This window comes from Frankliniella occidentalis, unplaced genomic scaffold (assembly GCF_000697945.3).
Source record: "Frankliniella occidentalis isolate FOCC.00 unplaced genomic scaffold, Focc_3.1 Scaffold24, whole genome shotgun sequence".
Lineage (NCBI taxonomy): Eukaryota > Metazoa > Arthropoda > Insecta > Thysanoptera > Thripidae > Frankliniella > Frankliniella occidentalis.
Genome location: NW_026267154.1, coordinates 658,916 through 669,817, shown reverse-complemented (window position 1 = coordinate 669,817; position 10,902 = coordinate 658,916). Strand labels below are relative to the sequence as shown.

The 10,902-nt window shown below is 48.8% G+C and overlaps 4 protein-coding genes across 5 annotated transcripts in view; 2 read left to right on the top strand and 2 right to left on the bottom strand.

Moving 5' to 3' along the window:
- The first annotated feature begins 2,634 nt into the window (after positions 1-2,634).
- Positions 2,635-4,017, top strand: LOC113215042 (basic helix-loop-helix transcription factor amos-like). The gene has a single exon (XM_052265134.1). It carries the CDS (start codon positions 2,765-2,767, stop codon positions 3,305-3,307), a length of 543 nt encoding a protein of 180 aa, XP_052121094.1. The 5' UTR covers positions 2,635-2,764; the 3' UTR covers positions 3,308-4,017.
- A 466-nt stretch (positions 4,018-4,483) lies between these two features.
- LOC113215048 (uncharacterized) lies at positions 4,484-6,552 on the top strand (the record flags this gene model as incomplete). The annotated part of the gene is given in 4 exon segments (XM_026434602.2): positions 4,484-4,709; positions 4,908-5,082; positions 5,203-5,343; positions 5,421-6,552. Coding segments are annotated over 4 exon segments (1,257 nt in total). The 3' UTR covers positions 6,255-6,552.
- On the bottom strand, positions 6,504-9,085 carry LOC113215047 (uncharacterized). Of its 2 annotated transcripts, none has more exons than XM_026434601.2 (5): positions 8,780-9,085; positions 7,649-8,457; positions 7,421-7,573; positions 7,131-7,286; positions 6,504-7,038 (listed from the first exon to the last, which is right to left on the bottom strand). In XM_026434601.2, exons 2-5 carry the CDS (start codon positions 8,455-8,457, stop codon positions 6,885-6,887), a joined length of 1,272 nt encoding a protein of 423 aa, XP_026290386.1. In that variant the 5' UTR covers positions 8,780-9,085; the 3' UTR covers positions 6,504-6,884. The 2 variants fall into 2 exon arrangements, with proteins under 2 accessions (XP_026290386.1, XP_026290385.1); XM_026434600.2 differs by having other exon boundaries at positions 8,791-9,084.
- A 291-nt stretch (positions 9,086-9,376) lies between these two features.
- The window catches only part of LOC113215043 (uncharacterized), a gene marked incomplete in the record, with an annotated part of 8,383 nt that continues 6,857 nt past the window's right edge, over positions 9,377-10,902 (bottom strand). Inside the window, 2 exon segments of the mRNA XM_052265129.1 lie at positions 9,377-10,582; positions 10,673-10,844. Of these exon segments, the coding sequence (XP_052121089.1) occupies positions 9,726-10,582; positions 10,673-10,844 (1,029 nt within the window).

Genomic DNA, 10,902 nt, shown 5'->3' with positions numbered 1-10,902 from the left:
TCTCTCTCTCTCGACGACGTTCTCTACCAGTGACAGAGGACGCAGAGGAGGACGCCTCGTCGTCGTCGCCGCCTACGCGCTGCTACATACTACACCTCTGCTGCACGCCTTGCTGCGCCTGCCGACTGACCCCATCGACCCGCACCGACAATAACAACTCACTCGACGGCGGAGAGCAAATAATTAGTTTGTGAGCGAGGAGTGCAGGGCGCGGCGGGTGCAGCGCCGACACTGGACAGTATAATTGGCGCAACCGAAACATTTCTATCGGGACTCGATGGACTCGTCCGGCCGGCCGTCGGCACCGCCTGACGTGACGGGCTTTCGTCCTCTTTCCCTGCCCGCTGCAGTCCCAGCACTAGCTGTCCGGGTGTCGTCGCCCGCCCCGTTATCCGAATAGGTCGGATTTTTTTAAGTCCAAGTTTTATTTTTCGGAAAAAGTGGCAGAAAAATTGACCTAGAACGCCCACCTTTTCGTGGTTGCCCCATCCCATTGGCCCCCGCCGTACTTTTAGTTTGGTACGGCATGTAGTTGTATGGGGCGGGATTGCCTACCGCCACTCACCGTAGCGCCGCGAGGGCGCCGTGCGAGTAGGCAACTCGCCTACGCGCCTGGATGGTGTTCAGGGTACAGCCAAACTGAAGTACGGGGCCTATGAGACACACCCTCTAGAGCACGCATAGCAGACGTCCGAAACGTTTTACGGGTTGGTTTCCGGACCGGCGGCGGTTCAAGAGAGGTCAGTGCCAGGGCGTTAGGGCAGGCGTCCGAGCGCGGGGGCGGAGGCGGGGGCCCCTGCCAAAATGATTTGCGTGTGAAGATCAACTCAACGGGTGTCGAGTGACCGCCCTGTAGTTTGGCACCCGGGGGCGGGGTCGGGGGCAGTATGGGCTCGGGATGGGTTCGGCCGCCCCCTCCCCCGCGCCGCCGCCGCCGTCAGCTGTGCGGACAGGCGGGCTGCCCGTCCGGGTGGACGAGGGTCTCGAAAACAGACGAAAACCGATAATTGCAGTTAATCCACTCAACACGGCTCTGCCTGTCCCGCGCGCGGCGCGAGGCTCGGCGGCGGCGGCGCGGGGGGAGCTCGGCCAAAACGGCGACTTCCTCACGTTTCAATCCACCGGCCACTAGTGTGTGTGAGTGTGTGACTGGTGCGACCGAGAGGAGTCACGTAAAAGAAAACAAAAATAGTCAGACACGAAAAGAGTGTAAAATTAGATGAGAAAAAAGTCATATTGAGGAAATATTTTTAAAACAAAATCTTTATCAAAACTGGAGCGAAAACCGGCATGCTGTCTTTCTCAAAACGGGAAAATGTTACCCCTTCGGTTAGAGACAGCCAGTCACACTAGGCACTGTCGAAAAGCGAGGGAAAATGCCAGAAAAATAATGAAAGAAGAATGAAAAGTCGGTGTGTGTGTGTGTGTGTGTGTGTGTGTGTGTACGCTCAGAATCTGTAACTGATGTACCCCTACACACCGCTACGTACCCTCTGCTAAAGTAGCTGCTGGTCTGGGTATTAGCCCCCGCCCCGCCTTGTCCGGCTCACCCCCTGCTTGTGTTACCACATGGCCACGGTCGGGCGCGCCCGCGGAGGAGCAGGGTGCGCGTAGGAGGCCGGTTGACTCGTGCCGCGCCGCGCGCCGCCGCTGTGTGGCGTCACGCCCCGGCGAACGCGCGCGCCCCCCGGCCACCCCTAATCGCGCACGGCATCGCGAGCCACCCTCCTCCCTCTCCTCCTCTCCTCCTCCTCCTCCTCCTCCTCCTGCACAGGAGGACGCACGGCCGCCTGTTGCTGTCGCGACTGGCCGGTTGAGCAGGACGGCGCGGGGCGCCGCGGTGTACAACCAAAGGTATACACTACCCAAAGGTCGTCGTGGTTGGTCGAGGTCGTGTGGTGAGGTTGTCAATATTATGACCCGCCGACTTGCCTACCTTCCGATAACGCCCTTCGTCCTCTCCTTTTTGGTCCTTACTACTTACACCTGCTAAAGCGCTCCCTCTACTGTTGCAAAAGCATACACTGCCACGGCAAAATAAGTTATGATGTACAAGGTGGCTGATTAACCCCGCGCACTTCTGTAGTTAGACTGTACGGCACGCACGAGTGCGGGCGGGTTGCCTACTCGCCTGGCCCGTAAGGCGCCGTGGACAGGGGCGGGCGATAGGCAAGCCTGCCCGCCCTCCTGCGTGCGGTTCAGTCTAACTACAGGAGTGCGCGGGGTTGATCGGCCACCTGGTAAAACGAGTATCCCGTGGATAAAATTGACAACGACTGCATTTGACAATATGTAGCCGCTGTCACAAACGGGTGTGGATCGCCCATCATGAGATCATGAGTACAGTCGACTCTTTTTCAAGGCAAAAAACAAAAAGTGCTACCACCAAAACTATCGAAAAAATTATGCACAGTTCCTATTTTTCATTCGGGTGGGAACTCCATCCCCCACCCCCTGCTCATCCACAGACCAATCAGCTGGTGGCGGAGGGGCGCAATAACAACCCGAATGAATGGAGGGCGATAGTGGGGGTCCCCCCGGGTCCCTACCGGGTGCGCCCCTTCCCCCTCCAGCCGGAGCCCGGAGGCGGCGGGGCCCCTGGGCCCGGGCACGGGCACAGGTCAGAAGGAAGGAAGGGCCCCCAGTCAGTCGTCTCAGCAGCGCCTCCGAGCAAGGTACTACAGGCTCCCCTCTGGGCTCCCCGATCTCTCGCGAGTCCGCCAGCGCGCGCCCCGTCCGCCCGTCGTCCTAGCACGTCGCCGCCATGGCCGAGACCCTGCTGCGCACCTTCGAGCCCTTCCCGGCCTTCTACCCGTACGGCCACTACCAGCAGCACGACCCGCAGCCGGAGCCGTCCGGCTACCAGTACGAGTACCAGTACGAGCACCACGCCGCCGACGAGTACCAGCCGGCGCTCAGCCCCGCGCCCGCCAGCCCCCGCTCCTGGAGCAGCGGCAGCGCACCATCCTCGACACCGTGCTCCGACGAGGCCCCGGGCTCCACCTCGTGGCCGCCGTTGCCGTTGCCGACGGCCGCCGCATCCTCCGCCTCCTCCTCCTCGTCGGCGTCGTCGGCGTCCTGCTCGCCGTGCTCGCCCCCGCGCGGCGTGGAGGTCGTGAAGCGGCGTCGCCTGGCCGCCAACGCCAGGGAGCGCCGCCGTATGAACAGCCTGAACGACGCCTTCGACCGCCTCCGGGACGTGGTGCCCTCCCTCGGCTCCGACAGGAAGCTGTCCAAGTTCGAGACGCTGCAGATGGCGCAGACCTACATCGCCGCCCTCCGGGACCTCCTGGACCGCGAGGACTGAGATATGGAGGGAAGTCCCCCGGACCGCGAGGACTGAGGTCTGGAGGGAAGTCCTGAACCGTGAGAAAATGAGACCTAGAGGGAATAAGTCCTGGACCGCGAAGACTGAGAACTTTCACCGTGCGCCGGTTAGAGGGAAGTCCTCTCCACCACTAACCCATACCGACGACGTGTTGTGGCAGTGTTGCGGTGCTATGAGCTTGCTCGCCCTGGGGAATGAGTGATAATTTTGTTACGCGGGACGATTGTGTTTCTTTATTTTTCTGTGATATTCTTTTTAAATGATTATTTATTTGTTATGTTGTTAGGATAGGATGACCCCAGCAACGGGATGTAAATTTGATGTATAGCAACGGGGGGAGAAAGCCAAAATGCATGTTATTTTGAGGAGTGTAATCCGTTTTTCTCTCAGAATTTTGAGAACTGATGGGGTTCCTACAAACTGTGTAAAATGAAGTAAAAAAAAGTTTATAAGCAAGGCCATCTGTATTTTTCTGAAAATGTCTAATGAAGGTTCTTTGTTGTGGTATGTATTCAGACATGCTGTAGTCTACTGAATTTTCGATAAAGAATCTGGTTCATTTTTCTTATTATTTATTGAAAGGAAACGGGAATTAGTAATTACACCCCCTTGGATTAGATTGCTGCCAGCTCATAACCATTTGTTTCCTGATCCTTCAATTCAGTATTGTTCATTTTTGTGCTTTTGTTTCTCTGCCTCTTCACTGAAAATAAATGTAATGTTGAAACTGAATCTTTTTCACATTTTTGCCCGCTTTCATCAATCATTCAAGACGATAACTTGATATCTGCTTTTTACGTACAATTTATATAAACACACACAAAAAAGGACAATAACATTAAAATAGAACTTTGCACATTGCAAGACAAAAAATATTGAAGCATGACATCACCATCTTGGGCAAGCAAGAATTTGAATTTCCCGCGGAAGCCCGATGGAGTGGCGCCGCCTGGCGGTAGACAAGCGAAATATGAGTGTGCGTTTGGTGTGTGTGTGTGTGTGAGTGAGTAGTGTCGGCTGCTTTACGAGTTCATTCACAAAGTACAACTAGTACTCCCCCATTGATCTTGTTTGAGTTTCATTTTATTTTAAAGTTGTTAGGTTATTTACCATGTCGTTCGACGCTCTGTAACTCTAACGCAATATCAGGGCACAAATTATGAAGTAGAGGGTTGAGCACAGAAACGTTAGACGTTACTTTGTCTGTCAGTCAAATGTCAGCAACTGTAGGAAAGTGACTTTAGGAAGTAGTTTGATTAAGTATTTATTGCATCATGTCTCAGGAAAATGTTTCTGTTGATGTAAGCTGTTCATGGGAGAGCGCTAATGAGAAGACTCTCCTAGATGCTATTACCGTGGCAGAATTTTCTGCTAAGAAGAGGTTAGTATTTCCCCCATACATAGTTAATTTAGTAGCACAACAGGGTCATTCATATGTTGGGCTTAGTCTTGAAGAACTACAGAAATTGTACAACAAATTCTTTTTTCAAAAAATATCCATATATTTGGTCTTATACATTATTAGTTTATTCTTCAGAAATACTCGCGTCTATGTATAATCTATTTTTGTTATTTACAGAGATGAGGATGGTGCCTTAACTGACATGGTTGAGCTTGAGTCCTGTATACTCTTGACTCAACCATTAGAAGAGAATGGTAACAATGACAGGGTCTCACCAGAACCCTGCTCAATCACATTAAAACTGATGTCCAAATCTCCGTCAATTATTTCCAATTTGGTTGTAGCTTGTGAGGTGAGTTTTCAATGCTTTTTAACCAGTACGCATGATTGTTTTTTAACGTAGTGAAACATCTGAAAATTCTTTTCAAAGTTTTATCTAATAAATAGCGTATGTTTTTGTTTTTTACTTCAGGCAAAATTAATTGAAGTATATGGAGCTCACAATGAATATTTGATGACAGTTTCGGCAGATCTTATTGATCAAGTAGATGACATGGCTGTTTACTGTGCTGATATAGCAATTAATCAGTTAACACAAGACTGTACGCTAAAGGTAAGGTTACTTTTGCATCACTACTCCTGCAAACAATTCTCATCTGTATCCTAATCTCAATCTTTTTCTTTTGGCAGTTTGCAAGACTAAGTAGACCAACAGCCATGTGGCTTTATGGAATTAAAGTCATCTGGAACGTTGTAGATAATTATGAGAACACCAACAAGCACTTGGGTGTTAATTTTGAATCAGTGGAACAGCGCTTAAGAGAATCACACACTCAATTATCTGGAAAGGCAGAAAACTGCAAACAATTTTTGAAAATGTATAGCTCTCTTAATGACCAAAATAAGTCAGCTCTAGGCTTGTCTGACCCATTGTCACTTTTGTCTCTATTACCTGGCATAACAAGGGGAAAAAGAAGCGCAGACAACTCTTTTCTAAATTTTGCTTCTCAAAGCTTTAAACACTCAGGCGCGGGTGACTCGTCTAAACGATTAAACAGCGATGAATATGTATCTAGGGATTCTGATAATTCAAACAGCCATGCATGTTCTGACAAATTTGAAAGGATTTTAGAGAGGCACCTAACGTCCATGGAGAACCGCATAATGAAAGCTCTTGATGAAAAAATTGCTGCTATGCAACAACAGCAAGAGCAACAGTTACAATCTCTTATCAGTCTTATTTTACATAACAGGTCACCTATTGATGTTAGATTACAACCAAAAGACAAAGATTGTTCAAAGTTATTGGATCAAGATACAAAAATTGAGCAGGCAATTAAAAAAATGATAGATCATAAGCAAATGATATCATCGTACCATCAGGAGCCATCCCAAAGAAATTACATTGGAGAAACTAATGAGAATGTTTTGAAAAATGCTTTGATGGCTTTGAAGTTTAATGAAGTATTAGAAGGGACCTCACTCAGTGCTAATAGTACTAGTGCAGTTCAGGGTAATTCCTAAATGTACCTACTACAGTATGTAATTTAATTTACCTATGCTATTCTTCTATGTCTGTAAAATGTATTTTACCTATGCTGTACTTCTGTAATTATTGTTGGAGAAAAACTCCTTTCACTTCAATCATTTGGACTGCCCACAAGTGTGTTCATAAGCTACTTAAATTGAAATACTGCCTAGGTGTTCAGTGGTTTCCTCTATGAAATACTGTAGTAATAGGACTCTCATGGACAAAGAAAGTGATAACTGGAGAAAAGTCACTTATAGCTATATTGCAATAAAAAGATTTTTCAATCAGTAATGAAGAGTACTTAATCTAGATTTTCAAAATTATACACACAGGCACACACTCAAACATTCATAAGGGAAAAATCTACTCAAGAAGTAGGTTCTAAAACAAAGTTTACACATTTGAAGAAGCATCACAGTTAACATCTAGAGGAACCAATCTGACTAAATGGGATGTACGCTTAATCAGTTCAGGTGAAACTTTTTGGGGCCATGCGGGGTTGCAAAATAGTGTAAAGGTGTGAAAACATTAAAATGTAAAACAAGACAAACAATTATAGTCATAGCTAAGACAATATTAAATAGTCACAAAACTTCTATAAAATTAGCACACTGCTGGAGTAACTAACAAGACTGGACACACTCTTTCGCATCACTCTCAGAATCAGACTGAGAAACTTCTCTCTTATACTTTGACTTGCGCTCAGACTTGGGTGTGTTTGGTAAACTTTCTGACATATCAGATGTGGTGTCAGTGTAGTCTGACAGGTTATCCCAACTTGAAACAGAATTCAAAAAATAATTAAAACATAGTAATTGATTAAAATTTGACAGTAAGAAATATTGGGGGATGATAGATAGATTACTCACTTATCTGGGAATTCTGTGGGGGCTTCTTCCCCATCCTTAGGAGGATCCCAAAAATGCAACTTTTGCCGCCATACTTTAACAAGTCCATCCCATGCTCTTCGGCTATACTTTAAATGCTTAGGTGGAGTTTTCGGGTGCTTCTTTTCTCGTTTTTCTCTAAAAAATAAAAAATAAAATTGAAATGACAAGTAGGTAGGACAATAATAGCTCCTCAAGTTGTTTTTTTGCAAGAACTGGCAGTATAAAAATGATTCAATGTCATACATGCATTAAATAAAAATTGAACTTACTTGGGCACCATCTCCAGATATCTTTGGTAACCTAGAGTATTTTTGCCATATTCTACTTGTTTGGCTCTTCTACCCAATACTTCCTTGTCTGTTTCAAACTGTAATTTTGGAGCTCGCACTTTAGGACTTCCACTCTTTGATGGAGGGCTTGTGCTGGAAAATCAAAACTATTTAGATAGAAAAAGAGTTCATTACCCTAGGAACGACCCGTATAAGAAATGTACTTACGAAACATGGGGAATTTTTGTTGCTGGACTTTCTTGCCCCTTGCTTTTTTCTCTAGTTCGTTTTCTAGAACCCTCACCCTTATTTGGGCTTCTCAGAGCATCTCTCAAGTCTCGCTTTTTCAGAAGTACAGCTTTGCGTGGGCTTGTCCTTCTAGTGCCAGTTGTATCAGCGTTTTCATCTTGCTTTAAGGGAGAATCCATATGTATATTAGTCATAATTTCTCTAATATCCTTGCAGGGGCTTTCCATGATCTTCTCATCCAAAATTCCAAAACTCTCAGATTCAGATGATTTATCAGGAAAAAGCGACCGTTTCCGTTCTTTTTTCTCTGGCGAGGAATAACTTTTGCTCGAATTAGGTTTAATCTTATCTTCAGTTTCAGATTTGATAGCCATTACTGGTGAGTTAGAAGACTTGGCACAGATTTGAGCAAATGTTAGTTTCCCAGGAGTAAGATTTGTTTTCTCTTCCTCCTTGACGTGAACTAAACTAGCCCACCCACTCTCTGCCCCTTTCAGCTTGACTTCAGCACCCTTTTCTTTCTTTTCCTTTTTCACTCGCACGGATCCCGACTTTACTTCTTTTTCTTCAGGAATGTCTTCCATAGGCTCTAACTTTACCACTACTTTATCAACATCCATTGGCTGGTCCACTGTGCTGTCTTCTCTTGAACATTTGCTGTTAGTCCTTTTGTCAGCTGGTTCTTTTTTCACTATTGATTTCACTGCTGGACTAGCAGATTCCCTTTCAAACTCTTCATCCTCCATCACCTCTAGCCAGCTCTTTCTACTGGACCGTGTTTCAGTCATCTGAAGAAAAATAAACAACAGGCCTTTAATAAGTGCAGTTACTAAATCAAAAACAATGGTACAGGGGTACATATGAACACGAAGAAATTGAACACAAAATAAAACAATAGATGTGAAGGTATACTAAGAAAGTTATCTCAGAAACTTGCTAGCCAAGAGTTCCAGGAGCTACCCAGGACTACAGCAAACAGAAATTACAGCGGGACATGCGAGAAAAAGTGCAGAGCGAAGTGGGGGACACTAGGAGAGAGATTGAACGGCTTGACTTGGATTTGAGCGATGTACAAGGAGATAGAAAATAATGCACCAGCGTTATCCTAACCTTCGATTTACCTTGCTATATTTTTTTTCTGCCCGGCGAGCTTCAGACCCAATTACTGAGGATGCGTCCGCGACAGCGTCATCAGAGAGAAGAATCAGAATGGGCTTCGGAGTGGCGTCGGTCTACAACGGAAAATATCACCCCTATTTGTTCTACAACTACCCCACTAAGTTTGCGTTGCGTCCCCCAAAAGTACAATAACATTCGTCCCTGGAGCGCGGGAAACTCGCGCACTCAACGATCAACTGTTTTGGTTCGCCCGCGAATCGGACCACCAACCACCAACTTGTGAGAGTTTCGCCCGACTCCAGCCTTTATTTCGTGACAAATTAGCCATTCCTTCCGTGTCTAATGCACCATAAATTTGAACGTGCTGTACTTCATTGAACGCTTTGCTTTACGCAGCCGGTGGACGGCAGTGGGGAAGACCGCATCCTGTTTCGTAAACTAGGTTGGTACGCCCTGCTTATTGACCGCGAGATTTGAAAGATCCTCCTGATGCGTCGACAAGCATGCATGCAATGCGAATTCACTCTCTAGACATTAAGTGCAGCTGGAAAAATCCACTTTTCTTTGTCAAAAAAAGGTACAAGGTAGTAATAGAATATGGCATTTTATTAGAATTAAAATTACATAAAGTCATGTGGGAAGAGTTGACAGCTTTTCATAAGGATTACAAGATATGATAAACCACAATTGTCAGAAAACATATTTTAACTAAAATAAAAGAAAAGGAACTGTACACACTTGAAATCCAAAGGGGATTTTTCATATGAGTACTGAGCGCAATGCTTCTTCCATTTACATTTAAAACCTTAAACATAAAAAAAAAGAACTCAAGTTGACTTGAAGCAGATCTGCTTCAAACAGTGTAAAAGGCCAGCATACACCCAAATTAGGAAGAATAGCCAGTAATGCAGAAACATATTGTAAACACCCCCACTAGTTAGGGGTTGCTTTCAGTGGACGTATCCTGTGAGTTGTCCAGCTCCATTGACGTCTCAATGGTGGTGGAACTCAGAGAGGAGTCCGCCGCCACCGGCTTGTCAGAGATTTCCGAGTCGGACTCCGACTCTGCGTCCGACGGTACCTCCGAAGCGGTGTCCGAGGCCGCCAGGGTGGGTGCCGAGGAGGGTGCCGAGGAGGGCGCCGGGGAGGGCGCCGAGGAGGGCGCCGGGGAGGGCGCCGGGGAGGCCCTCGGGGAGGCCCTCGGGGAGGCCGCGCCCGAGGCCGTCGTGGCCGTGGACGCCTCCGACAGCCCGCCGCCGTCGTGCTTGTGTAGCCCGAAGTGGGTCATCTTGACGTGGCTGCGGAGGTCCTTGGGCGACGAGAAGTTGGCCGGGCAGGCGGAGCAGGTGAAGGGGATGGTGCTGAACCGGTCGCGCATGCTCCTGTCGGCGGCCAGGTGGTGCTCCTGGACGTGCGCCCGCAGGCGGCACGCGCGCCCGAAGTGCAGCCCGCACTGGGGGCAGTCGTGCTCGCCCTGGCCGATGCGCTTCTCCACGTCCAGGAACTGGTTCATCGTCAGCTCCTGGAGCTCCCGCCTGAGCTCGCGCTTCTGGCCGCGCGTCAGCAGGGGCTTGTGGTCTCGCGGCGAGTAGTCCTCGTCACCCTCGCGCCGCCGGCGTCGGCCGCGCGGCCCCGGGGACGACGGCGGCGTGGAGGCGGCCGCGGGCTTGCTCGTCTTGGCGCGCTGCAGCTCTGCGAGGGCGCGCCGCCGGCGCCGCAGCTCGGCCGCGCAGCTCGCGTTGGCGCGCTGGTGCTGGGACAGCGTCACGGCGCTGCCGAACTCGCGCCCGCAGACTGCGGACAATAGAGAGTAACGGCCAAACGGCTACATGAGTCACGTTGGAAAAAAAATTGGGGGGGGGGGGCACGGCCTCCCTAGCTTACCCGTGTCCACCTTGAAGGCCGGAGGGAAGCGGATCACCAGCTCCTGGCCCGCGGGGATGTCGCACAGGGTGACGAAGTACAGCCGGCCGCCGTACTCCATGGGGCCCAGGTTGACGTGGCGCTTCAGGTCGCGCGCCTCGGCCGCGTCCCTGACCAGCGCCATCCAGTTGTTCTATGGAGCAAGAGAGAGAGGCACGGGGTGAGTGATCGCGCAGGAGACTTGGCTACAA

Excerpts from the sequence above, each read along its gene's own strand:
- LOC113215042 (XM_052265134.1), top strand. The coding sequence starts at position 2,765 with ATGGCCGAGACCCTGCTGCGCACCTTCGAGCCCTTCCCGGCCTTCTAC.
- LOC113215047 (XM_026434601.2), bottom strand. The coding sequence starts at position 8,457 with ATGACTGAAACACGGTCCAGTAGAAAGAGCTGGCTAGAGGTGATGGAG. Across the intron at positions 7,287-7,420 it reads TATCTGGAGATGGTGCCCAA|AGAAAAACGAGAAAAGAAGC; the intron begins GTAAGTTCAATT and ends TTTATTTTTTAG. Across the intron at positions 7,039-7,130 it reads CCCACAGAATTCCCAGATAA|TTGGGATAACCTGTCAGACT; the intron begins GTGAGTAATCTA and ends TTCTGTTTCAAG.